This window comes from Toxotes jaculatrix, chromosome 17 (assembly GCF_017976425.1).
Source record: "Toxotes jaculatrix isolate fToxJac2 chromosome 17, fToxJac2.pri, whole genome shotgun sequence".
NCBI lineage: Eukaryota > Metazoa > Chordata > Actinopteri > Toxotidae > Toxotes > Toxotes jaculatrix.
Window position 1 is genome coordinate 18860233 of NC_054410.1, and position 27795 is coordinate 18888027.

Below are 27795 nucleotides of genomic sequence, written 5' to 3' on the forward strand. Positions count from 1 at the left end.
GTCTGTTCACATTATTTTTTTATGTTAAGTGTTTAGTGTTAGCACGACATTTACAGTATGTTTAAAGAAAGTGGCATCCAAATCTTTGAAAATCATTGGTCCACATATTACATATTACCTGTGCTGACATAGTCATCACGTAGTCAGTTCACTGTTAACTGCAACAGAAGGAAAAGAATCATGAGTATTTGAATGGCAGATAACAGACTGATCTCATTATGATATAAAACTTTCTGTTCCTATTCCCTTTGTTCTCATACAGGCAGAAATGATAAAGGAAAGATACGTACCTTTTATACTTGATTTGTGGGAATTTGCTTTATCGTGTCACCTGAATGTGGACACTGCTCGGAGCTTAAATTTGTTTTCTGTTTCCTGCAGGTTAGTGAATGGAGAGAACATCATCTGATCACATCAGTGAACTGATACTGAACCACTGGAAACCTATACAAGGGAGAAATAAGTCAGAAAAATCTTACTACCACTACTACTATGATCAAAACTATAAATTATCGTTCTTTTTGACAGGTTTATCCTCAGCCCTCATGAAGAGTTTATAGTTCATGATTTTTAACTTAAGCTTTCTTTTGTAAACAAGGATACATTTTTCTTTTTCATTTTTGAAAGACATATTTCTGGTCAAAGAAAAAAAAAATATGATAAAACATCCAAAGGTAAAGCCAAACATTTAAATACATTTACTGATAATACTCAGTCACGAACAAAAGCACATATGATCATCATTTAACACTTTTATAAAAACTCTGAATGCACATTGGTACAACAGCAACATGTAGTTTCTGAGTGTTCGGGTTTGTCCTTTGTGCTGTTGTGTGTCTCTGTGCTGCTGCTGCCCTCTGTGTGAGAACAGAAGCTCCTCCAGGCTCCTCTTGATCGTCTGCTCTCTCTCAGCCTCCTCAGCACATGGAGCTTCGGCTGCCTGGATGTGGAGCCTCCCGTCTGGATCCAGGTAGCAGGTGACGTCTCCAGGGTTCAGGCCCTCAGGCAGATCAAACTCCCTTGTGAACTCCTGGCGTCTGTAAAAGCAGCAGTCTTTCTCGTCCTCCTGCTTCTTCTCTGTCTTCCCGCTGACTCTCAGTTTCCTGCCCTCCTGTCTGACAGACAGCTCCTCTGGGGAAAAGCCTTGAGTGTCCAGGGTCAGGCCAAAGTGCTCTCCCGCTTTGTGGGGCTGGTGGGAGACTGGCTGTTTGGAAATGCTCCGTCTCTTCCAGGATCTTGTGTTGAAGTTTGTCCATCAGGTCCAGACTGCTGCACAGCTCCTGTAGGTTTCTCTGCAGTGGATCCTGCTGGTAGAGCAGAGGTTTGACCTCTGGCCACAGACTGTGTAGACGCCAGCGGAGGTCAGACAGGAGTCCTTGAGCACACAGCATCTTCAGTGTGTGTGTTTAGTGTTGAGTCCTCTTGTTGAGAGGTGAAATAAAGTGTGTGTTCTCTTCTGTGTTGGTTGTGTTGCTTTCTGTTTGAGCAGTGGGACCGTCCCAGCTTTTGTTTTCTAACTGGAGAAGCACCAGTGTCTCCAGGAACTTTCCTGCCATCACCACAACTCTCCACTGAGAGGAGCTGTTTCTCAGGTTGTCATTAGTTCACTGTGAGACTCGGGTTCATGCTTCATTTAACCAAACCTACAGTTTAAATTAAGTTTACAGATAAATATGAGACATTTTTCATGTGATTTGTTCTGGCCAAATCCATCATCTGTTTTGTTTGTTTTTTTTAATTGCTGAAATTTACTTTGATTTGTGGACTCCTGATAGCTCTGATAGCCTTTATCCAACCAAGGACAGTAAAATCAGTATTTAATCCACAGTCATCGACGGCAACCTACAAAATGATCATTCCTATTCAGTCAATTTTAGAAAATTCACACACACACAGCAGAGAAAAGACACAAAAAGGACTTTAACAAAAAGAGACTCAAAAATATTAAACTTTACACATTTTATAAATCAATGTTTCAAAACTGCACAAACTTCAGTTACTCTCTCAACATCACATTTCATTTCCATCATGCTTTGAACATAAATCCTCTGCCTTGCAACCAAGGAAAAGAAGGAATAAGAGGAAGTTTGAATACTTAATGGCAATACAGCATTTTGTGCATGTCCATAAAACATCAGACTGTCTTTGGGTATCGTCTTACTGAACAATCTTTTAACGACAGGCGTCTCAGACAGCAGCGATGATATTCAGACAGTGATATTTGTTTTGCACCAGCAGCAGTGATGGTGTGTTACAGTGTGTTGTTCAAAGAAATTCACCAACATTTCCACAACCTTTTGTCTGGGTAATGCTAATGGCTTAGCATCAGTCAGGACTGTGAACGCTTGAATGTTAGCATGGAGCACTGGAGAGATGTCAGGCTGGTGGGATTTGTAGTGTTTAGAACTCATTTACACTGAAACATTGATTTTATATCGAATGTGAACATGAGGTAAAAGTAAAGGCACATTCGCCTCCATGGCAAAATATACAACATGACAAATGAATATTTATTATCACAAAAACAACAGAACAAATGATGATATATTTTGTGAAATCTCAGTAACGTACTGAACGTCTTAGATATTTCATTTTCTGGCCAACCAGCAGAATTCTGACATTTTAGGATTTTTGTTTAAAAAAAAAAAAATCCAGGATACAAATATTCTATGAAATGGCAATCATCAATGTATCATGGATATTATAGTACGTATAGGCATAAATGTTCAGTATATCTACACCACGTTCCAAATTATTATGCAAATGATATTTTTCTATGATTTTTCTAAATAGTCGATGCAAATGACAGTCAGCATAATTTAGGACCCCTTACTTGATAGCAGCTTCACAATTCTTGCATCCATTGAACTTGTGAGTTTTTGGGGAGTTTCTGCTTGAATTTCTTTGCAGGATGTCAGAATAGTCTCCCAGAACTGCTGTTTGGATGTGAACTGCCTCCCACCCTCATAGATATTTTGCTTAAGGATGCTCCAAAGGTTCTTAATAGGGTTGAGGTCAGGGGAGGATGGGGGCCACACCATGAGTTTCTCTCCTTTTATGCCCATAGCAGCCAATGATGCAGAGGTATTCCTTGCAGCATGAGATGGTGCATTGTCATGCATGAAGATGATTTTGTTACAGAAAGCACGGTTCTTCTTTTTGTACCATGGAATAAAGTGGTCAGTCAGAAACACCTTCAGGGACCCTAAAGGGGCCGACCAGCTCTCTCCCCATGATTCCGGCCCAAAACATGACTCCGCCACCTCTTTGCTGATGTGGCAGCCTTGTTGGGACATGCTGGCCATCCACCAACCATCCACTACTCCATCCATCTGGACCATCCAGGGTTGCACGGCACTCATCAGTGAACAAGACTGTTTGAAAATTAGTCTTCTTGTCCTGCACTGCACGAACCCGTGTGTGCTCTGAATCAGCCACAAATCTCTTAACATTACCATGATCACGCTTAAGTTTTCATGAAATATCCAAGGTTTTCATACCTTGTCCAAGACATTCAACTACTTCACGCTTTTCAGCAGCAGAGAGATCCTTTTTCTTTCCCATATTGCTTGAAAACGTTGGTCTGCTTAATAATGTGGAACATCCTTCTTCAGTAGTTTTTCCTTTAATTGGGCTCACCTGGCAAACTAATTATCACAGGTGTCTGAGATTGAGCTCTGTGATCCAAAGAGCCCTGAGACATAATACCATCCAAGAGTTTAATTGAAAAACAAAAAAAAATAATCTTTATGACACTTAAATACAATTTGCATAATAATTTGGAACGCAGTATAGACATGTTTGTGTTAGCAAAGTGTCTCACAATGTTTTTGGGTTTATCTCACAATGTTTTGTCTATGTAGTGAGTCACCAGGCCTGCTTGTGTACCAAAGCAGGCCTGGTACACAAGCTTTCTTTAAGAAGTTGCTTTCTTTAAGGTCTACAGAAAAACAAAACCGATAGCCACTGCTCACACAGTGGTAAACATGTTAGGCACATCGTCATAATACGTTTTAATACAGATCATTAGTTAGGAAACCTCATGGGTTTGGGTTAGGAAAAGTACTTTGCCAGTACTTTGAGTTGTCTGCTGCTTTTTCAAATCTCCAGACTCAGTTTCCTTGAATTAGGGAACAAATGCAAATGGAAAACTAAAAGCAAAACAAAAAGAGGGAATAATGTCCCACAGGAGAAAACAATGGCACTGTTATGAAGACAGAGACATAAAAGGGAATGAAGGAGGACATACATACAGGTGTATATGTACATTACTGCCAGAGGGAATGAGTGGATTGGAGGAAACGCTGCAGAGAAAAAAAGAACCTACAGAGTGAAAGACGGCTGGAGGAAGGAAATAAGGCCACATAGGATGAAAAATATAAAAGGGGGGCGACATAATAACAGATAACTAATTGAAAATGAAACAAAAGATGAGAGGCACTGAGAGTCTCATTTCAAAAAGGGTTACACTGATAAGATATCGAGTTGACGATAGATTAGATTACATATCGGCTTTTAATCAAATGTCAGATGTCAGCCAGTCAATGCCATCCACCTCTAATGTGATTCATCTGATGCTGATTTTTCACATTACCTATTTAATCTTTCATTTATTAATACTACCATGGATGTCTGTGAGAAGTGCTTCAGCTATAATAGAGACATTTTTACTAGGTTTTATGCAGCAACGCATGAATATGTCACAGGACTGAAAAACAAAACCTGCTCAAAGTGTCACTCTTTTAGGATTCTGTGTTTTTTTCATCCTTATAAACTTGATACTAGTAAAAACTCTCCATGTAAGTGAGTGTTGATGCAGAAAGGGGTAACAACAGCCCTGGTTACTGATAGTAGATCAGCCCACAACATGTGATAACAACATGCGTTAATAGGGTACTCATTAACACTCCCTTTTCCATGTTCGACAGTATCAGATGTTTGTAAACTCATTGTGCATGTATGTGAGGAGGAGATGGCCACTGAGGTAACTAAATACAATCATCCCACAGCCCCAGTTCTTTAAAACTGTCTGTCTTTGTGACAGAGTATCATCTCATCATACCTCTGTTTGCTCTGTCAGGATCCATACACCGACTCCCCGTTTTCACAGACCTGTCCGCCTCAGTCTGGAATGACTGATGGGTGCATGTGCAATCTGAATTCACGGTGAAGTGAAGAGAGCGATTCTGATGAAGAGAGGATCGTGGGTAGGCAGACAGGCTTTGTATCACTGCAAGCTGTTATCATCAGTGGTGGCCGAGGACTGGTGCTGGGCTGCTTCCTGTTCCTGCTGAACCTCTCTGACAGCCAGGATGCGTGTGAGCATGCTCTGAAGAGTGGTTCCCTCTAACGGCTGAGAGGTGTACCAGTGTGAACTGTTAATGTCAGAAATGTGAACAGAAAGAGTCAGAAACATCAACACTTCCTCTACTTTACAGAGCCAGAATAAAGAGATGCATGTGTGCAAACTATTTGAATATTCATAAGTTTATTACCACTATGTCATGTTTCCTCTTCTGAGAAGGTTGAGGTGGTGAACAGGCTCAACTACAGTATCACTGGTGAATCTTTCTTTCTGTTGTAACCTTACCAGCACCATTTATATGGACAAACAGTGGGAATCTAAGGCATCATGCATGTAGTTACATGAGAAGATACTGATATTGAACATCAGCTACGGCCTTTTTACTCAGAGCCAAATAAATAAACATAAATAAATTCCTGTTCCTGCTTACAACATTTGATATGTACTAAACTTACAGATTAGTTCACTCCACAGACACACTGTCTCTAACTCACTTTGTTTCTTAAAGGTTTCAAAGTAAAGCCCTGGTGATAAGTGACACACTTAAGAAGGAACAAGCAGACATCAGTGGGTTTCTTTAATGTTAGAGGACACTGACCTGTGTGTGTGCACATTCTGTTCAGGCTGGAGGTAAAACACATCCGTTCTCTTCTTCACTGACTCTGGGCTGTTGGAGAGCAAGAGGACAGAGAAGATGTTTGTTTAGTCTTCTTCACTGGAGTAATGGTGTCAGTCTGCCAGTAACCCGTGTCTCACCATCTAGAGAGGTAGAACTCATAGAGTCTGACAGGACAGTGAAGAGGGTTGGTGACATTTGCTTGCATCTCCATGTCTCCGTCTTTCTCCGCCTGCCTTTTTCTGGGTCGCTCTGGAGACAACAGCACATACCAAAACTCAGTTAGTCAGTATTTCCAAACATCTGCTTCTGATTCAAGAAATAGCGTGGAGCGGTTTCATCGCATGCCACCCACCTGTGTCTTCCCGGCCGGTCGTGGCAGAGCTGCTTCTCTGGTACTGGAGGTAGTGGACTTTGCCGGCTCGGCTGCAGGCTTTGGAGCGTCGAGTGAAGTTGACAAAGGAGAGACTTTGGTGTTGCGCCAGGGTCGTGAAGCGGAATTTTTTGGTGCAGAAGAAGAGCAGCGTGTTGAGCAACACTATGGGTGAGTAGGCGCCCAGCTGCTTACACTCCCACAGGTAGGACTCTTCAACACGAGAGGAAACAACGCTGCCTGCAGGGGGAAAGAGGAAGCAGGGGAAAATACTGTATCTGGCTCTTCAGCTGTTAACTGCTTAATGTAAACACACAGGAAAACCGCCTATCATAACGGGTGGAGACTGTGTGAATGATCATACCATTAGGTAGTAATTTAGGCTTCCAGAGTCGCAGCATCCCTGTGATCTCACTTGCAAACTGACTGTAGAGCTCGTCAGTAAAGATGTTCTCTATGCGGCCCTTCATGAAGAGATACTGTCCAAAGAGAGGGACACAGAAGAGGATGAGTGGGTCACAAAGAGAAACACAGTCACAAAAAATCAAGATGGAAACCAGTGACACGTTTGTGTGGACCTGTTGTATCCCCAGACAGAGGTAGAAGATGCTGTCCGGGCTGTAGGTTTCTCCATTGGGCCGTCTCACTTCTCTGATGAAGCGAGACAGAGCAAAGCTCAGCTCAGCAGAGTCACATTGAAGGATGTCTTCTTTAATATCCACGAGATTAGCTACAGCTGGAGAGAATGTAAAATACAGCTACTATAGAATAAAACGGTTTACAGTAGAACCAATCAGTAGATGAAAAGACATCGACAGAATATAAAACTAAAATAGTAAAGAGAACTGAGGCTCACATTCTCGTGGCTGTTTGTTGCGTTGTTGGACCCAGCTCTTCCAGGCTTTAACCCCATACAGGTGGTTCAGTTTGGAGGGGGGCGGAGTCACCACTGCACTGCGGTCCAGTGAAGCAGTCCGCCTTCGACCCTGCATAAACAGGAATGCAATGAGTGATGATGACTGAAAGGACTGAAATGTTGACCGAGAGCAGCAAACTGCACTTTCTGGGAAATACTGGGCGTATTTGTAAACTTTTTGTTTCCATGAATATGTGTAACATTGAAGACTGTTATAAAATCTGAGGTACAAGCTGGTACTCTCTGTTAAAAAGGTTTCTGGAACACAGTAACTTCCACTGTCAGCAGCCAGCGGTTCCTACAGCAGTTGAATGCACCACATCGCAACAGCAGGAGTCAGAATCACAGAGCAGCCTGCATGAAAACTTGTCTGTCTGCAAATCAGAAGGTCTTTAAAATCAAAAACTGATCAGATTAATCTGAGTTTACCCGTTTCCGGCCGGAGAAACTTTCTCTGGGTCTCTTTACCCCTCGCTGTGGAGCAGATGACTTCTGACCCAATGATTCTGAAGAAACACACAAAACACCTTTGATTGACAGCTGCGGAGAAAACATTCCATCTATGCTTGGTCTTTATCCGTGTTATCAGTGTTTTTGGGTGATTTTTTTGGGGGGCTTTCAAGTTAGCAACTAAAGTATCATTTTACATTTTATGACATCTCACCACATGGGAAGTCAGTCTCCAAGTCCATCAATGGAGAGGAGGGAGGCTGATCCTCGGCACTGGTGGTAGGTGGGTCGTTTGTCGTCGTGCTCCCTGGCTGAGCATCAAGTTGGGGATCAGCAGACTCTGTGCTCCCCTCTAAACTTGTAGTAAAAGGCAGGTTGGCTTGTTTTTGAGTATCCTCATCTTCACGGATTATGGGAGCGACCACTTGTGGCTTAATGTCTCCACTATCAGAAGTACTCTGGTCTGAGGCAGACACACACAGAATGTCAGAGGCTTTACAGAACTTAAATCAGGACAAAAATCCACCTCTCCCAAACCCTCACCTGCACTGGAAACAGGCCCATCATTCTGTTTTTCTTCCTTCACAGCCGAAGGCTCTGATTGGACAGCTGCATCTCTCGTGTCCTTCTTCTGTGGTGGTACTACCATGGGTACAGGAACCTGGAAAAAAATGGGAGGAAAGACTTCACTTTTCATTTGCTGCTGCAATGATTTAATACAAGGTCTTTGAATCATTCAAATTTCACAGAACGTGAATGTAATGTTATGGGACGTACAGGCATGGGCATAGCCAATGGAACAGGAGTGTGCTGGGAGTACATGTTCATAGGCACTGGAATGAAGACCGGTATTGGGACTGGTACCATCACCACCTTCACATTCTCCTCTCCTGCTGAGGACGTAGAGACGGACAGAGACAGAGCTGGAAGAGGGAGAGAAATGAGAAGAGGAGAGAATAAGAGGAAGAAGAAAGAAGAGAGACCAGGCTGCCCAGGTTATTTTGATACAAATTATTATACAAAATTAAGGAAACATTTACCATGGACCCCTAAGCTCTTTATTAACATCTCATCATGAATGAAGTTAAAATTACACAACACGATTATTTGGGAGAAATTGGAAGAACCAGCTGCAGATTTCCATATTTATACTAATAACTGTATTTTAAAGAATGAACATATGCAGCTGGAATCATCGCCTGAGGTTAACATCTTTATTTTTCTTTCACAACATAAAGATTTCTTCCATTTCCAACATTAAACTGATCTCATCACCTGCTGCTGACTTTCTAAACACCACGACACATCCACCAGTGGGTTAATAACTCATCACAGACCTGGACAGGGTCTGCTGACATGTACAGTTTACATATGAGGGGTTGGTGTTAGATCCACAGGCTTGGGAGCAGATTCTAGGGGAAGTAAAGTCTTTGTCCCTGTTGATATATTTCCCCCTTACCTTAACCGGAACCTAACCTCCACCCAAACCGCTTTGAGACTGTGAACCATTTTCAAGGCAGCTGCTTCACAGTGCATCAGAGAACATTGCTCCCCCATCACTGGTCCCTCCTTTCTGCCTCATCGTGTAGTTTCCTTTTATGAAATGAGTCATTTGTTTAAAATACACTTGGTAACTGTAAAACCCAATTCATATGAAGGCTCCTGTTACATCTTAAAATAACAGAAGCCTTCAGAGACATGGAGAAGTTTATGGTTAATATTTTTGGGTCAGTAAATAAAACACTTGCTAATTTAGAACAGACTGAAAGTTTGACAGTGTCAGTACATGTTAGCAGTTTTACATCAACAATCCTCATTGACTTGTTTCTTACCTTTAAACAACACTGACATATGAACCTTACACTCATTACTATCTACTGATTCTGTGCTTGGGTACAATTTCAGAAATAATTTGTCCCATTTACAGTTTTTTTCCTCAAAGTAAATTTATTAAGATATTTTTTTTCCATTTAAGAAAACAAAAACAATGTGTTGACAATTTAAAAACAAACAAAAAACAGAAACAACAATCTGACATGTCAGTTCAACCATATCTGATAAAACAATGTAAAAAAAAAAAAGAAACATGCAATTACAGAAGTAACAAAAAAATACAACAGACAATAGGTTGTAAAAAAAAAAAAAAAAAAAAAAAAAAACAACAACGGAAAAAAAGTAAAAATCAAAGATGTAATGCAGGGCTGGAATCAACTCATGTTCAACTCAAATGTCAACCAAGCCAGAGGTGACTTGTTCTGTCAGCAGATGGATGAACTGAAGCCAGCCTTGGTTCACATGACTGCATCAATAGTGAGGTACAACAGGGAATTTAACCAGAAACTTTCATACTTCACACATTCACATTAAAACTGAAAATATAGTGTAACAGGGCAAATAAGTCGACTGAACATCCGTTTTTTTTTTTTCACTCAAACATTTCAAGTGATTGCAGATTAGAGCCATTTATATAGGACAGTGACTGTGTGTGGGGCACCAGGCCAAGACTGACGGACTGGCCAGGAACTTTTTTTTTTTTTTTTTTTTTTAAACCAGATTTATTGGTTTATCTGAACCTACACATCTCTTTCTCGTAGTTTATCAGGCCATCCACTGGTAATTATGGCAGTAACACTGCACTGGAACTAGGATTTCCCTCAAAAAAAAACCCTGCAGACATCATGTTCGTTCCAAACTACTTTAAACACCTTAGTATTTTCCACATTATGTCATGTCAATCAAATATAATCAAATTCATCTGTGTAAAATTCAAATAATCAAACACATTAGTTTCAATATGATGTTTTTTTTTCATCAAACTGCTGCTGTACTGGCGATACCATGTCAACCTATTTTACTCAGTAATAATAAGGCTTTCTCTTGCCATTGGAGCTGCTATTGTTGTGGGCATTTGCTCATTCCGCCACATTGATCTAATCATTTGTTTTTTTAATGACAGCTTACATTATGATGAACCTGGAACTAATTGGATTTTTTAAAACACATTAGCTTCCTGGCATTTGCTATTTGTTTAGGAGCCATTTCCTAAAAATATTAGAAACTATTTTTCTAAATTGTGTTTGGTTTTTTTTTTTTAACCAATTATGGACCATAAAAACTGTTTATATGCTAAGTTTGGTGAAACAAATTCTGTGGGTTATATCTGGGTGAGCAGCTAGGCACACCTGACCTTAATAAACCAGGTCCCAGACTATCTGACAGGCGTTGTTATGCAGTGAAAATAGACAATGAATAACTTGCCTGTAACCTGAAGCAATATCACATCATTGGACATGTGGCATTGCAGAATATACCTGTGTTTGCCTTTAAAGCCAATTTCCTGAGCCAATTTCCACAACCTAAACAAATCACTTGGACGTTAGATTCATGAGTTTTAGGACACTTGACAAATGTACCTCAGTTGGAATCAGCTTTAATGGCATTTTCATGTATTTTGACACAATTTAATCAATGAGGTAAAACTTAGCTTTCCTTATATATTACAGTACTGTCTGTAGGTCAGTGAAACACGAGGAAGTATTTCAATCTTGTCTCGGCTGTAAAGCCACCAGTCTGTCCATCCCCATACAAAATAAATACCCTTAATGGGAAGAGCTTACAAGAGTTTATGGTTTGCAGAATGCATCATAAATACTGCTATAAAACGCCCCTTTAGGTGTATAATTTCACGGCACTACCAGTTTGCAAATACACATTCATGTAACGACTGTAAACAAATGGTTATTCTGCCTTTGCTGTCATTTAAGTTTTGGGTTAAACTTAAGCAGACAACGACAAAAAAAGCAAAGTTAAGGTCACTAAAGTAGTGTAGGTGTGAACATAACCAGTAAACCCTGTAGCTTGTTTATCTTTGTCCAGAGTGAGGGCAGAGGACAACTTCTCGTCAGCAGATCAGGAGGCTGTGGAGAGAAAAACTCGGGTGACACACTCGACCCTCTTAAGAAGTCAGTTGAATTTACTTGAAAAAAGCACATCAACTTCGACAGATCATGTCAATAGATAACTGTTGTTCTGACTGAAATATCATTAACATAGTTGCAGTTATCTCAGTTTACACACTGTACACAAAGGAAAGTTTTAATACTGTTACCAGCTGTGGTATAAACAACAACTTTTTTTTTTTTTTTTTTTACTATTTGATTCTGAACTTTTAGAGGATAACTGAGCTTTCGGTGTCACTCAGAAGGCTCACCTTGTGCTTCCAGTTCAGGAGCTGTTTTGTAGATCAGTCTGGTGTGGTAGAGTTCAAAACATGGCACAGGACAGAGGCTGGGCTCTCCTGAACACGTCTTACAGTAATACGAAGTTTTTCTTCTCGCTGTGCCGCTCATCTGCTCACAGTCCTTCATTTCAGAGTGCTCCTCCTCTTTTCTCCCCCCATCCTTCTCATCTGGTACGTTTTCTTCGGTTTCCTTCTCTGGCTCCTCCACCTTCTGCTTCTTCCTCTCCTCCTCTTCTTCTTCTTCCTCCTCCGCCCTCTTCCTCTTGTGTTGTGAGCAGACCTTGCAGTCAGAGTCAATCTCCCTCTTGCCCAGGAAATGCCGTCCGGTTAGGCGCGCCGGCACGCCTTTACACGGCTGAGTATCTCCCTGAGGTTTCGGTGACGGTGACGGTGCTGGAGATGTGGATGCTTCAGTGGATGGTTGCGAGGGGCTATCTAGCAGAGCTGGTGCAATTATTGAAACAGCTAGTTGTGAGCAACAAATAACTGAATGAACCAAAAAAAATGAACGAATGAAATAGATGCTGTGTTGCGTTGTGACACTCTACATATAAATCCTTTTAAAGGTTTTTTAATATTGTCTTAATGCCTTTAAATGATGGTCTTCAGTAAAGCACTTTGTTAGCTTGTTGTTAGCCTTACAAAAGGACACACCAGCCTGGAGGAGAACGGCCACTTTGATCAGAGCTACTAAAACCAGGTATTATATTATTATTGTCAATATTTGTTGTGGGAAATAGTGATGACTGATGCATAACTCATGCTAATTATTCTGCAGTGAAATAGCAATTTCAGTTTCTTAAACCATTTTTTCATGATTAAAATGTAGGTGTTTCCTTCAGAATTATATTTTTGTCTTGACAGAAAAGCCTGATATTTGTTTACTAATTATAAGATCAATATTAGCCCAGTATGTCACATAATATCAAAGTTCATGCAAGCTCAGTATTATATTCCACAATGAAGAGAAGGAGATTTTTTTTTCGAGAGATTTTTCCACACATAAAGCAGAACTGAAGAGTCAGCAGAGTTGATATCGTGTTAATGGTTGTGGTAGAAAAAGCAGACAGTTTTAAAATACTTAATACTAAAAAGGATGTTTCAAGTGTTTTTATGAAAAGTGTTCAGTAAGTTCACCTGGTTTACAGGATTTACATACAGTGGCTTCAGAAAGTACTCAGAGCCTCTGCTGTGACACTTCAAATTATGGCCAGCTGCATCCTGTTTGCTTCAATTATCCTCGAGATTTGTCTAGGACCTGACTGGAGTCCACCTGTGGCAAATTAAATTGACTGAACATAGTTCAGAAAACCACACACCTGTGTATATAAGGTCCCACAATTCCCACTGTATGTCAGGATAAAAACTAAGCCATGAAATCCACGGAGATAGTTAGACCTCTGTGATAAAATTGTGTTGAGACTTAGATCAGAACAAGGGTATGAAACCATTCCTGAAGCTAAATGAGTGCTAAAGACACTCAGTCCACACAGACATCTAATCTGACAGAGCTTTTGACAGAGGATTTGTTTAAAACTAAACTACAATACCATCACATGTGCAGAAACTGAAGGGGTTTGAACATCCTGTAGTGTATATTACTGTCAGGATGCTGCTGGACAGTGTGAAGCTCAGCTTGTGTAAGTGCTGAGCAGATGTGTGTGAACGAGGTGCAATGAAGCTTAACAACCAGGTGAAGTTGTGTGAAGTTACCTGCTGATTCAGTGGAAGGTGTGGGCAGCTGGCACATGCTTTCTTGGTCCATAGTGAAGGGTCGACACAGAACCGACTTGTTCTTCATTTGCCGTCGACGGGACACAGGCACACGCATGGCATCAGTCTGAGTACTGGCCTGGACACAGACATTAAAAATAAAGCAACAAAAATAAACAAAGAAGATTTCATCTGATTCTTAACCATAAATACTGTTTGGTGCAGAGGACAGTTTATTTCTGACCACGTCTCTAATTAGGTGATCAGAAAAATACTCATATTGTCTTGTCCACAGTTAAACATAATTGAGTCAAGATCTAGAGTTATATGTACACTCTAACATGAAACACACACACACACACACACACACACACACACACAGAGTACATACATGGTCAAGGTTCTTGCCATCAACGTTGGAGGTTGGAAGTGCTCCTGCAAAAGAGAAGGAAAAATAGAACAGCTCTGCATTAAACCCCTCTGTGAGAAATCAGAGATGCACTAAAATAAAACACTGACCCAGAACTATGTGTATGTACTAACCAGTCAGAGCAGTATCTGCTGACACACTGGGCTGAGTGGCAGAGCCACTGGCCAGTGAGACGACATCAGCTATGACAGGATTCATCTTTGAGGAGTGGTGGGGCTGGGCTGGAGCTAGAAGAAGAGAGACAGGAATGATAACTTTAACATCGATGGTTGACACAAACGCGGCTCGGCGTCATTTAACACTAATGCGACACAATTTACCATATGGTGTCTGTGGCGCTGTTCCAGTACCGTTACTGCTGGTGTGTGGGCTTGTTTCAAAATGCTGGTAGCAGTACTGTAGAAGGCAGGGCAGGTTGCAGAAGTTACGGACTGAGCCCAAACACTGCAGCTTCTCCGTCATGTAGCCCTGTTTCCTACAACTGTCACATCTCCCCATCTGGACAGGAGAAGGGAAGAAAAGACAAGGTGGACACAGAGAAGACGGAGGAAGAAATTATAGATAAACAAAGAAACACAACCACAATGAACACATACAGTGGGAGCTCAGATGCTCCTTTTGGTTCAGTGTCATACAATGTACAGTGTACTGCGACATTCCAAGTCCTTACTCCATAGTAGAGTACAGTGTACTGGGACATGCAGTGGGGTCTACAGAACTCCTCAATCCTGCCTCCATAGTGGCTGTGCAGCATCTTTTGGCCGATGCCAGAGCAGTATGTGCAGGGACGCCAGGGATGATCCTTGTTACGAGAGGTCAAGTCATGTTTGAAGAGCAGCTTACAGCCTGGGACACAGGACGGGTGGGATATACTATTATTTAAATTACGGTGCTATAAACATACATTTCAGCCCAAATAATCCATAATTTAATCATTTAGAACTATGTTGATTATCAAAAGGTCGGAGCTGCTGACTAACTCATTTTATACTTTAATATACAACTCTCAGGCTGCAACTCTTGACCACTGAGTCACTGAGAAATACCTGAACATAATATATACTCACTTTCACTGCAGAAGACCAGGTCCTGTTGGTTGTAGCTGATGATGTCAAATGCGACCTTCTCCTGTTTACAGGACTCACACAGCGCCAGGATATTTTTCTGGGTTTTATACAGTTCACAGCAGATCTTACTGCAGAACATAGAAATACGGCCCTGCAGGAAAAACATGATCATTAGTATTATAACCTCCACAGTTAGTTGATGAGTGTTACACTCAGGTCACCCTTGGCAGCTATAAAGAGGTTAGAGTTAAGTATGTGTATATACTGTGTGTCTCTATATTCACATACTTGTGATCTGTGCTCCTTACTTGCTGACTGAATAGCAGCGGCTTGGTGCTGAACTGTTTGCTGCACTGGTGACAGGTCAGTTTGGAGGCGTCACTGAGCCCACCCTCTGTTGGTTTCAGGGGTTGACCAGTGGGAGCTCTGGCCTGGACTTGCCCTGGGACAGAGGGAGAGGACATGGCTGGGTAGGGAGGCACCAGTGGGGGCACTGAGGTATGACTGGGATGATGGCCCGGGTAGGGGACTGAAGACGAGTTCTCCTGAGGGATGGGAGGGACTGAGCTGGCTCCGGCAGAGGGCCCTGGTTTGGGTGCATCTCTGATGGAGGGGTCCCTGAGAGAGGAGGTTCCATTGGTCAGGTCTGGCTGAGAGGGGTGACCGGACTTCTATAAAGACATGGAGGAAAAATAACAGCAATGTCAAATCTATGAGAAGACAAGGTTTAAAGCCACACATTTCCCATAAACAATTTATGTCAGATTAGATAAAACTGGTGTCTTTACCCTGTATATAGAGACACAGTCATAGGAGCAGAAGTTACGAATAGTCCCGTCCACCATGGCCAGATGGTACTGAGGAACAGCTGACACCTTGCACAGGCAGCATGGAAATGGAGTACCTAACAGAGAAGGGTAACATAGACCAACACACACACACAAAAAAACACCCCATTAAAAAACAGTTCAAGGTTGTTAAAGTATGTGAACATGCGTTCATGTGTGTTGAAGAATAATTAATTGTGAGTGCGTGTCTCTGCGGTGTGTCCTACCAGTGAGAGTATGTCGGGGGGGTCGGCTCTGCTCCACACAAGCAGGTGAACAATAAAGTTGAACTTTGCCCCTTTGGTCTCGTTCCATGATGGTGGAGGACACTACCGCGATTTTGTGACAGTAGGCACACTCGACCATCTTCCTGCAGGTCTGTACAAAGACACAGTACTGTTGTCTGAAAATACATGATTTCTGGGTGCTGAAGCTAAAACTGAGTTATTTGTAACAGGCCATCTGAAGCCACTAACATGCCAAACGAGATTATTATAACATTTTTCTTTTTTTTTTTTTTTTTTTACAAAGACATACCTGTTTGTAGGTGCCTATGCAGGTAGGACCACAAAAGTTGAGCTGAGATCTTTCGATCGTGAGCGTCTGACAGGAGCCTGAGTTGCTGTTACAGTAAAGTCCACAGCCCTCGCAGCAGTTCATGGCTAACTGACGCATCTTGCGCCATGTTACAAAACAGGCATCACTGCAGAGTCTGTGCAGGCGGCCTTGATGGGTGACCTCATGTTCAATCTGCTGTGGAGACGATCCCAATTAAACACAAGGACAAGAAAGAGAATAAAATGAAGAAAAGTAAAGATGCAGAGTACCCGACTTGGCTTCTCAGCCTTTCTGACCAAATCTCTCTTTACTGTAAAGCTTAGCCCTTTGCGACTCTTACCCTATTGGTGACTCTGCAGACACTGCAAATGGGTTTTTCAGCCTGTCGCTCCACTGGTTTCTCAGGTGGCTTCTCAGGCTTCCTCTCCTGTCGTTTGTCGGTCCATTTGTCAGGAACCTTGTCAGTAAGTTTCTTCTTGTGTCTAAAGACAGAAAGACAGAACTGGCCACAAAAGTGCATGTAGGTGCTGTCGTCTGCTGGAATCGTGATCATGTCTCTGGGCTGAAGGATCTCCCTGCAAAGAGAAGAAAGAAAAGGAACAAATACAGTGGTCAGAAAATATATACAGGATGATGATGGCAGGTCAGGAGTTCTAGCAAACAAGCAGCCCAAGAGGGAAAAGGTTAAATCTTCAATTCCAGTCTGGCATCACTTTTCCCTTTTCCAGAAACTATTTATATTTTAAGTCAAACTAAGAGTTATAGGTTTATCTGTCCACAACACGATTATTTTCATGTGGTAAATAAACGCACCTTTTATAAGCCAAGTACCAGTATACAGTAGCTGTATTAGCCCATACCTAAATGAAACCCGGACATGAAGCTCATACTGATGTCAGATCGAAACAAAGATGTACCTGTTGCACTGAAAACAGGATTTGTTCTTGGCTGGAGGCAGATGCCCGGTCAGGCAGACCGTGGAGCAGAAGAGCTGCGTCGAACCTTTTCTTTGGAACGCTGTTTGGCCTTTCAGCAGAACCTGAAATCATTTACAGAACCAAAACTGTATCACTGCCCAAAGTCCTGACACATTAGAATTTCTGTTCATCATGTTATTCATTATAGCTGATCAATAGACTACTTATAATCCTTCTCTGTCAATGTTCCATGTTAATAACAATACATAAAACATGAGTGTTTTGTATTATATAAAATTTCAACTTCTGATATGAATAATCACAGTTTTTCTTCAATACTATGCACATCCATGCAGCTGGGTCTTATGATTTGCACACAGCAGCAGAGTAATAATGTACCTTAGAGCATCCACTGCAGCGAACACTGCCAGGACCAGGAGGCTGAGGTGGACGTGGGGGCACTAGTGCCAGAGCTTGCAGTGCACTCGGGATTGGAGCTGGTGGTCTGACGGGAAGGGGAGCCATAGCTTGTAGGACAGCACCTCTACCTGGGATAAAAATGGCTGCTGGAGGGGGGGCTGGGACTGCCGCAGGCACTTGAGTGGATGAGGGGAGAAAGGTTAGTAAAGACAAGAAATTTAAACTTGTTTTTCCTGCTATGATTTGTCAAAACGTCTAAAGGTCTGCTGCTTAAATGTGGCCATTATCGGTGCCTATAAAATCAATAAGGGCGTTTCATCCCAGCAACCCAGTATGATCAATGCAAAACAACAGCTGCAGCATAAAAAGAGAGAAAAACATGTCACGGTGAAAGAAACACAAACTTATCAACTCACCAGTAGGGGGGACAAAGGTGTTTGTTCCTCCTACAGAGTAGACAGAGCTGATTCTCAGCTCCTCCTGAAATGATCAAACAAAAGAAATCTGATTTTGTTTAACTGCTTCACTATTCCTTGCCCCACCTATGAAAGACCGCAGTGTTGCAGGTCATGTTTAAAAGATAAAAGTGACTGATTTAATGTGCCTGATTTTTTCATTAACAATCAGCACGCAGTATGGGTGAGTATGGTTAGCAGCTTCAGTCTAAATATATTGTTATTCACTGCCTGAATCTTATTTGTTCACACAAAATAAATAATTAATAACAAAAAGTAAACAGCAGATGCATACTGATAACATCCTCTCCCTACACCAACCTCCTGATGCTCCAGTTCCTCTTTGATCTGTCTGATGGAGCTCTGAGGCAGTAACGCAGCGTCGTAGCCCTCATCAATGGGCTCCTCTTTAATATTGATACTGGGAGACACTGGAGGATTACTGGGAGACACTGGAGGATTACTGTCCTCCACAGGAGCTGCTTCTGACCTCTGAAATAATAAGAATATTCATGATGAATCACTGATGATTCAAATACGATTTTAAAAGCAGTTACTTGACAGTCTCTGCAAATCCCCACCTCTCCCTGCTGGCTGTCTTCTGTCTCCTCTGCCTGGTTCACGCCTCCATCTGACAGAAAGGGTGAAAAGAAAATGTTCCATTAAAAACAATAGACACTTAAACAAAGAGCTTACAAGTACACACGCTCTGTCCAGGACAATATAAACGCCAGGAAATAATGCACAATGAACACACTGTTGCATACAAATTCAGGACACACTTGAAACTATTTTTTCCAAAGCAGTTTACCCTGCTTCTCTTTGATTTCTTTAGAAAAACAGTCGTAGTGTTTTTAACTTGTGTTGTGTTGAAAAGTTATTCAGTTCTCATGTATATGTGCCTCAAAGAACTGTGTTGCCTAAGATCCTTTACGTTCCACTTCACAAATCACAAAAACACTCGTTAAATTAAGACAAAATATAAGAAAATAGAAAGACAAACTAAACAAACAAGGCTACCACTGCCACAGTATGATACTCTTAAACAGTCTAATTATATCCTGAGAAAACAAATTCAATCCGATACAAAGTTGGTTCTGTAAAACTTTTGCTTTGTTTTGCAAGGAAAAAGTCAGGGTGGAAAAGGACAAGGAGAAATCCCATTAAATGGATAAAATAACTGATTCATTAAGCAAAACGGTTCCCTCTCTCTCAACAATTTTTTGCCACTGCACATTCAACAAACTCTTATCATTTGGTTGGTGATAAAGCCCAGCTAGAGGCACTGGTACCACACACTGTACAAGCTACAGGTGATGACTGGCTACAGTGGCTTTAAGAGCCAGTGCACTTATTCAGTACATACTCCCATAGAGTTGACAGACTGACAGGAGACAGATTGGTCAAAACTGAAGCAACTAACTTTGAGTTTCAACGATGGGTCAAGCCCCCAAATACTGGATCCTGCATTCCCATAATGCAACTCAATAGTATCTGTCAGTAGACACTCCCTGCCTGGTAAATGCTTATTTCTCTGAAATCCTACACCCCCTGTTTGTTACACAGGCTTTCTAGTAAAAATGTGCAAATCCATCTGGGCCATTTGCTCAGACTTCAACAACCTCCCCCCACAGTCACAGAGGACATTATACAACTCTCGACAGGATAAACAGTACTCTCAGTGATGAATTAACTGAACTTGATGTGTAAAATTGGTGGACTGTCCCTTAATGAAAGCTCAAAACCAATTGTCTTGGGAGGTCAGGGCGCTATTAAGACATTGAGATACAATGCAGTGGACGTGCACTTGCAATATGACACTGATGACCAATCTTGTCCTTTAAAACTGTCTATATTCCCATGTGCATGCAGCCTTACCTCGGCTGTTGTCTGGTGTGTGGTCCTGGGAGGAGTGGGAGGTGTTAGCAGACGCAATGCTTCCTTCCCTCTCTCGCTCCTCCTCCTCCCCTCTGGGCTCACCGGCAAAGGGGTCGTCTCGACTTATGTTGTTCTCCTCTCCTGCTTGTTTTCTTTTTCTGTTTCCCTTGCCCACATTGACATCCTCCAGGGATCCCACTGGCAGGGCAAAGTGCCAGTCTTCATCATCTTCTTCTGGCCCGTACGAAGGAAGCCCATCCAGTGCGTCATCAAAGGCTGCCCCTCCACTTCCTCCTCCTCCTTCATTGGTTCTCATGGTAAATGAAGAGTGGTGACCAGAGGAAGGGGAGGAAATGCGAGGAAAGGATGACTCTCCTATCCCCTCATCCATCTTTTCTTCCTGTCTGCTGCCATTGCTATCTTCTTCTTCTACCTGTTGGTGTTCCTCTTGTCCTGAAGTTTCATCTACTCCTTTTGTCTCATCCTGACCTCCACTCCTGGAGGAGGTGGCAGAGCCCCTGGAGGAGTCAGCGAAGTCTCCCAGCCCCATCACTTCGTCAAAGACTCTGGACAAGCGCTCGTCATGCTGTAGGAGAGGGTAGAGGTAAATTAAAAAGGTTTTTCATGGAGCAAACATGTCAACTTCTAGGCATGATTCACTTTATTCCTCTACACACGATTATGAAACTCCAGTCCTATCTAAACCTTTACCAGTTTCACTTTCTATAGCTCTATTGTTTCCGCACAAACAGAGCAAACTGTTAAAAAAAAGCACATTCTCAAGACTTCAAATCTTTCCTTATAACATCCAAGATAAAATATGTATGGATGTATATTTCTTTTGAAAATGAACCACGAACCACCACCAATATCACATTAGGCAACAGTGCAACAGTGTTAAAATCTTTGTCACTAACTTGACCCTGAACTGTACATTGTGAGGGCTGTTTGTACAACTGTGTGTGCACGAGGCACTGAAACATACAAATGAATGTATCTGTGGTTATGGTGTAATCTCAGCAGTTATATTTAGACCTTTATATTTATCCTGCCGTGGCGGAAAATGAACAAACGAAACTAATAACATTAATAATGGCTTTCCTCCATTTAAGTGAGTCAACTGAACAGAATACAGTCATTATTAATGGTTCTATTCACAACCATGCTTTTCTTGCTATGACATGTCAAAATGCCTGGAGTGAATGCTTTTGGTATAACTACTGCACACACTGCAGCTCTGTCTTCATCCACAACAGACTTGGCTGTTGTAAATACATCTGACCAGCAGGTGCCCCCGCTGTACACAGTCTGCCTCCAGCAACAAACCCATTTTCACTAGACTGGCGAGAAAGCCAACTTTCCCCATCACCTTGACACAGTAACATAAGTAACAGTACAAGAACGCAACAGTAACAGCATTAAGCATTGTAATCACCAAGGTCTACTGTCAGTACTGAGATGGGAAAACATAATTTTGGCTCTCTGTGTGATGACAAATTCTTGCTCACATCTTAGTGTTTGGGTTAACATGAGGGACAACTCCCACCTTCACTGAATATAACCTTTTCGTGTCAGCATTTTAGGGAACTATGTATACAAGCCTTTATTATCAGTGTCTTGATATTATAGATAATAATGACTACAGGCCTCGTGCTGTCCAAACAGTTATATGCAGGGGGCATCCCACCAAACTCCATTTAAAATTTGGCAATATATCGTGTTCTGGCATGTTTGTAGTTTTACACAGACAAAACAACCAAACCATCAGCTCAGCCATTGTAATAGCTGCTGGAGATTGGAAGTAAAATAGCATTTAAATGATTCGTGTGTCTTAATCAAATCTGCACTTTTTATTGTTCGTAGCAGCCCTCCGCGATGCAACGGCTGTGTGTAACCAGCAATCAGCTCCAACACAAAGTTACAGTGCTGCATAAATACAGGCTCTTGGGATTAAAAAGACATGTGCCATATATGTTCATCTGCTCATTATCAAATTGTCAGTCTGTTAAATGGAGCTTGGCGTAGCGGCATGCATCAGCGCTGAATAGCAGAAAGCTACAGGGTTGTAAGCTAGCTAGCTAACGTTAGCCTAAATATGCACCTCTCGACCGGAAGCTATTCCACAACAACTAAGTGTCATATTGTGCAGCTAGCTCAGCAAATGAATTTGCTTGCCGTCTGCCAGTTGCTGTAGTGAGTACCGTGTGTGTATTTCTTACCTTTAACCGTTTAATTCTAAAGTCCTCAGAGTCCGCCATGTTTTAATTATGCTGCAGACGCCGCGCTTCTCGTGCTCCTCAACACCCACCCACCTCTGAGGGTTATGGGTTGTGTATGCAAGCAGCAGCTAGCAACAAAAATGATGCGCCCGTAACATCAACGAAGAGACAAGCTAGACGGCTAACGCTGGTAAGTTAACTATACAAAAACTGTAAGCACAAGGCACTGTCTAATGTTTTCTGATATACTGTCTTAACATATGAAACAACTTTCCATGTAAACCAGTTAGTAAATACAAAGACGACGACGACGAAGAAGAAACATTTTGGTGGGGAAGGTACAGCATTACCGTATTTTTTAATGGGTTTTCTTCATCTTTTACTCATGACTTCTCAACGACTGCAGCTTGCTCCTGTTAAAATGATATGTATTGTACAAGCGCGGTCTACTGTCGTAAATGAGGTTGATGGGAAAAAATGTACCGTGCTCGTGTTACTACGGTAATTCCAGCTCAGCATGACCGTGAAAAAATGAATTTATTTTAAGATGATAAATGACAGACATCTGTTTTATGGTTGCACTATGGTTTACTCAGCAATCAAAATCCATATCCTCCTTATTCTTTTCCCACAGGTGGGCAAACGTTTTTTTCAATTAACACTGCAGATAACTGATAGCTCAAAACTAAACTGTATAAAAACCTGGCCTTTCCCTGTAAACACTTTAGGTCTAGAAAAAAAGTGATTTGTTTCCTTCATCATTAAATGCCCACAATGTCCTGTATGTGTATTCCCCTGAACATATATACACAGGACACTGTGTATTGCTGACAGTAATATGTCAAGTTGCATAAAAAGATGTCTGTAAAATGCCACCTTCAAAATGCCATATCTGTCACATTGTATGCCAAAACATAGACCTAAATACGTTCAATTTAGGGTAGATGTGATCTGATTATTCAGATAATGGTTAAGGATTACAGATATTTTGGATTAGAAAAGGCCTGAAGTTACATGCATTCCTTTATTGTTGACTGGTAAACAATCTACCACCTTATGGTCTGACTATTAGTTCTGTGCAATTTAAGCAAACTGCATTAGCACAATTAAGAGTAAGACCACAGAGGGAGAAGACAACGTCCTGTTTCACTAATTTGCATCAGTTATATTTTAATTACTGTTAAATCAAAATTCACTAGTAAGATATCTCCCCATCCTTTCAGGGTCAGAGCTCCTGTCCAATAGAGGGCGATGTGAACAAATGCACGGTTGTACCGTAAACCTGAAGGTATCCGCGCAAACTACAGAAGAACAGCGAGAATAATGAGCTCTGCGATTAAAAAACAGCTAAAACGTGGACATGCAATTCATCCACTGAGGTCCCTTCAAATCTTTAACAACTAGGCTTAAAAGGCTTGATAATGACCGTGTTTCAGAAAGTTGGGTCGCATTTATTATGTGTACTTCGGTATCCAGCGCATTTCTGTATATAGAAATAGTGAAACCAGAACAGTGTGCACTATGTCTGTTAATGAAAGGCCGATCTATGTATTTGTATTTATATGTGGGACGACCCGAACCTTTGATTGGGGTCAAACAGGCATCAAAACGTTTTCAGGAAGCGGTGGAAAGGCGCAGTGGAGTCGACGTTTGTTGTTGTTGTTGTTGGTGTTGTTGTCACTCGCCCTGTATCCCCTTCCTGTCTGATAGTCTGGTCCGCGGACCAGCGCAGTGTTTTCTCGGTGTAGGTTGAAGTCTCTTAACCGGCGAATGAATGGCAATGACGGCAGCGAGAGCGGTGGCAGCGGGGGGCCCGGCGTCTTTGTCCCGGTTCAGGGGAGCGCTGGTCGCGGCTGTGCTGGGCGACTGTGTCGGCGGAGAGTTTGAAGGAGCAGAGGAGGTTCCCATGGAGAGTGTGCTGCAGCACCTGGGCGGCCTGGACGACGAGACTAAAGGAAACGGTTAGTGAAAGCATGGGATTTCACAAGAGTGAAATGAAACATAGGAAGAGATATATTAGTCTTCACTCATTGCAAGATGTCCTGCAGAGGAGCTAGGAAAGTATAAAACTAGTTATACAACAGGACTGTGAATACAGTACAAACCTATAATTACTCAGATACCTGATACTGAACTACATCAACAGTCTCAGTAAATTTAGTTCACTATAATTTACTGCATCTTATCAAAATAGAGGGAAATGCCTACCAGTAGAGTGGAAAACCCAAAGTGACCTAAAGTATTCAGTTACTGGGAAAACCAGCTGTATTTCAACATTTGGTACTTGATGGATGATAAAAGGGAATAGATTAGATTATTAAAACTGGAAATTATTATTTTTTTAATTTTATAGAGTAATAATTTCAGCTCTAATTCTGCACTATGAAGTTTGCAGCTGCAGTTTATGTAGTTGAACATATTATATTAATTATATTTAATTTATAAACAGTCCTGAAATAGTAATAAAGGTGATATGTGAGATACAAGATGTTTTTGTGTGTAATGCATTGTTTATATATGTCTGTTTGTGTGTATCTGTGTGTTAGCCATTCTTGAGTACAGTGATGACACAGCGATGGCACGTTGTGTGGTCCATTCTCTACTCACCCGTGCTGGCTTTGATGAGCGGGACATGGCTCGCAGGTATACCACTGGACACTGCTGACCTGTATGTGTGTTGTTGCAAGGGCTCGTGGAGTAAATTGAGGGCAGGACTCACGAACACACAAACTGAAGCTCAGGTATCTCACCCTTCCAGGTTTGCAAAGGAGTACAGTTCATCCCCTGGTCGTGGTTATGGTGCTGGCGTGATCCAGGTGCTGAAGAAGCTGTCCTCCCCCCAGCTCAGTGACGTGTACCAGCCAGCCAGGGACCAGTTTAATGGTCGGGGCTCCTTTGGGAATGGGGGGGCCATGAGGGCGGCTCCCTTCGCTCTGGCTTTCCCTGACGTAGCTGATGTGAAAAGGGTGAGCAGAGGGCTTCTTTGTGGACTCAAACCATATTTTAGATGCCCTCAGTGTCCATCATCCATCTCTACTTCCATCACAGTTATTTTACAGCCTGCCATAGTTTTGCTCTTGTATTGCTCTGTACACTGTGAGGCAGATAAAAAAACAACAACGAAAAAACGAAACGAAAAGAATGCAAGTCAACTCAGGGTCTTTACTCATCGACTTTAAGGGACAATCCTATAAATCTCCTGGCAGCCAAACTGCAACAACCACTCTACACAAAGAAGCATCAGGAAACACTTGTGTTGTTACAGGGCTCAGTCACAAGGTCAGACTCTATTGTTTGAGAGGATAGATCTGTTGGTTGTTAAATATAAGCTGCTGTGACACCAGAGGTGTGACCAAGTTAACTCTGAGTCCTAACTGGACTCTTGACACACAAATCTCAAGTGAAGTCTTGAGTCTATGCACCAGGTCAAGTCAGAAGGCATTTACTAACTTCAGTTCATTTCATGAAATTAAAAGCTTGTAAGCTTTTGAGTTTAATATTGTTTCAATGATAGTCTCTGCTATAAAATACTTAAGTGAATGATTGAGAAGAGCCAGCTCAGTCTAAAAATATTTTACTAGCTGCCAATATGCTCACATACTTAGCAGTGTTAATATGCAACACGGAGACTGTGACATATGATACTGTGGTTAGCTTACCACAAGGTCAAGGGTTTTATTGTGGTTCTTCTGTGTTTGTCTTTTGTTAGCTAACAACCAAATGTTCACTCCTGCATAAAACAGGACAAAACAGTGTTTATTTAAGTATTGGGCAATAAACCACACTCATTTTCAAAGTTTACTGTCAAAGTTCCTCTAAATTATGAATCGCAGTCAGACTCACAGGTCTGCCTGGAAGATGCTCTGACTTGGCAGTGCAGAGTTGGTCTAATTTCTCTCTCTTTTTCTTTCCTGTCCAGTTTGCCCGTCTGGGTGCCATGCTTACCCACTCCTGCTCTTTGGGTTATAATGGAGCAGTGCTGCAGGCGTTAGCTGTGCACCTCTCCCTGCAGGGGGCGCTAGACTTACCCCAGCAGTTCATCAGCAGGCTAATCACAGAGATGGAGGAAGTGGAGGGCGATGAGGCGGCACGCAAAGATGCCAGAATGTGAGTACAACAAGCCTTTGTGTATCTATGTATCTATCAGAAATGTCCAACTCAGGCCGTGATACTAATGTGTCAATGTTAATTTACCGTCTTAGTCAGTATAAGTGTTTAACATGTTGTGTTCATACAGTCTGAAGGAAGCAGAGAAGCCATTCTGTGAGCGCCTCCACAGAGTCAGAGACCTGATGGACAGGAGCAAGGTCAGCATAGAGGAGGTCATCTCTGAACTGGGTCAGTATCTGTTTCAGTTTATTTCTGTTTCACTTTTCATCTAGCTTTGCACCTGTTGTCCATCCCTCCTTTACCGTCTTTTCTCATACTTCTGCACTTAGGCTGATAATGGTGCAAAATTCTAATATTGTAAAACTGTTGTTTACAGCAGTATGTATTTCAATCTTCAAGTCTTAACAGTCTGTACCTGTCTGTCTTTCCAGGTAATGGCATTGCGGCGCTCCACTCAGTCCCCACTGCCATCTTCTGTGTCCTCCACTGCCTGCAGCCACGGGAATGCCTTCCAGAGAACTACGGTGGCCTGGAGAGGACAATCGCGTACAGCCTGGCCCTGGGAGGAGACACGGACACCATAGCCTGCATGGCTGGGGCCATCGCCGGGGCCCACTACGGTATCAAGGCCATTCCACAGTCCTGGATAAAGTGCTGTGAGGGGGCGGAGGACGCGGACATGAATGCAGAGCGGCTTCACATGCTGTACCACCAGTCGTCAAAGGGGAGTGGGAGTGGGACAGGGGAGCAGAGCTGTGGGGTCACATCTGAAAACAAGTCAAACACATCTAATGGTACAGAGAAGAAAAATGATGCAGAGTGATGCTTCAGATGGATTTTGACTAAAGGACTTTCACACACAGACACATGTTAAACATACACAAGAGACACTTTGACATTTTCTGTTTCAGATTTTTTTGGTTTGAAAAACCTCTTTTTGTCCAGCAGGTATTGAGAGCTGCAAGCTTACCGGTATGTGGAAAAACTAACATCTCCCAAGAAACAGAACATTAAATCAGAACAAAGAAAACTGTAAAAAGTTGCATCCTTATTTTGAAAATGTGACACTTCTGGGTTACAAACTGAACAAGCTACTTTGAATCCCGGTCATATAGAAATATGGTCTGCATATGCATACACAGCGTATTATACACAACCACCGTTCCCCCTCTCTCCTGTTTTGTGTTGAACAATCTTTTGTCATGTGACAGTTGCACTATGAACTGGCCATGTTTTGTTTTATCCCTTTGGTGGACAATAATTTAATAAACTTTTTTTAAATTCACATGATCTGTATGAGT

The 27795-nt window shown here is 42.0% G+C and overlaps 2 protein-coding genes and 1 pseudogene across 8 annotated transcripts; 1 reads left to right on the forward strand and 2 right to left on the reverse strand.

The window, feature by feature from the left end:
- Positions 1 to 753: 753 nt before the first annotated feature.
- On the reverse strand, positions 754 to 1391 carry LOC121197634 (annotated as a pseudogene).
- A 1826-nt stretch (positions 1392 to 3217) lies between these two features.
- On the reverse strand, positions 3218 to 22469 carry si:ch211-266o15.1 (zinc finger MYM-type protein 4). 5 transcript variants are annotated; one of them, XM_041060297.1, is made up of 29 exons: positions 22385 to 22468; positions 20166 to 20751; positions 18869 to 18918; positions 18609 to 18779; positions 18249 to 18312; positions 17812 to 18008; positions 17413 to 17534; positions 16836 to 17070; positions 16475 to 16687; positions 16165 to 16315; positions 15899 to 16014; positions 15419 to 15781; positions 15111 to 15261; positions 14714 to 14889; positions 14364 to 14541; positions 14157 to 14270; positions 14005 to 14048; positions 13614 to 13752; positions 8438 to 8583; positions 8204 to 8321; positions 7875 to 8123; positions 7640 to 7716; positions 7151 to 7280; positions 6873 to 7030; positions 6659 to 6773; positions 6277 to 6534; positions 6062 to 6173; positions 5904 to 5972; positions 3218 to 5375 (listed from the first exon to the last, which is right to left on the reverse strand). In XM_041060297.1, the coding sequence occupies exons 1-29, from the start codon at positions 22421 to 22423 to the stop codon at positions 5228 to 5230; spliced, it is 4689 nt and encodes a 1562-aa protein (XP_040916231.1). In that variant the 5' UTR covers positions 22424 to 22468; the 3' UTR covers positions 3218 to 5227. The 5 variants fall into 5 exon arrangements, with proteins under 5 accessions (XP_040916231.1, XP_040916230.1, XP_040916229.1 ...); XM_041060296.1 differs by having other exon boundaries at positions 16475 to 16690; XM_041060295.1 differs by having other exon boundaries at positions 6659 to 7030; positions 14394 to 14541; positions 16475 to 16690; positions 22385 to 22469.
- Positions 22436 to 27779, forward strand: adprs (ADP-ribosylserine hydrolase). 3 transcript variants are annotated; one of them, XM_041060304.1, is made up of 7 exons: positions 22436 to 22574; positions 24117 to 24345; positions 24931 to 25027; positions 25143 to 25350; positions 26304 to 26491; positions 26622 to 26722; positions 26926 to 27779. In XM_041060304.1, the coding sequence occupies exons 2-7, from the start codon at positions 24159 to 24161 to the stop codon at positions 27315 to 27317; spliced, it is 1173 nt and encodes a 390-aa protein (XP_040916238.1). In that variant the 5' UTR covers positions 22436 to 22574; positions 24117 to 24158; the 3' UTR covers positions 27318 to 27779. The 3 variants fall into 3 exon arrangements, with proteins under 3 accessions (XP_040916238.1, XP_040916235.1, XP_040916237.1); XM_041060301.1 differs by having other exon boundaries at positions 22465 to 22574; positions 24095 to 24345; XM_041060303.1 differs by having other exon boundaries at positions 22477 to 22574; positions 24112 to 24345.
- The last annotated feature ends 16 nt before the right edge of the window (positions 27780 to 27795 follow it).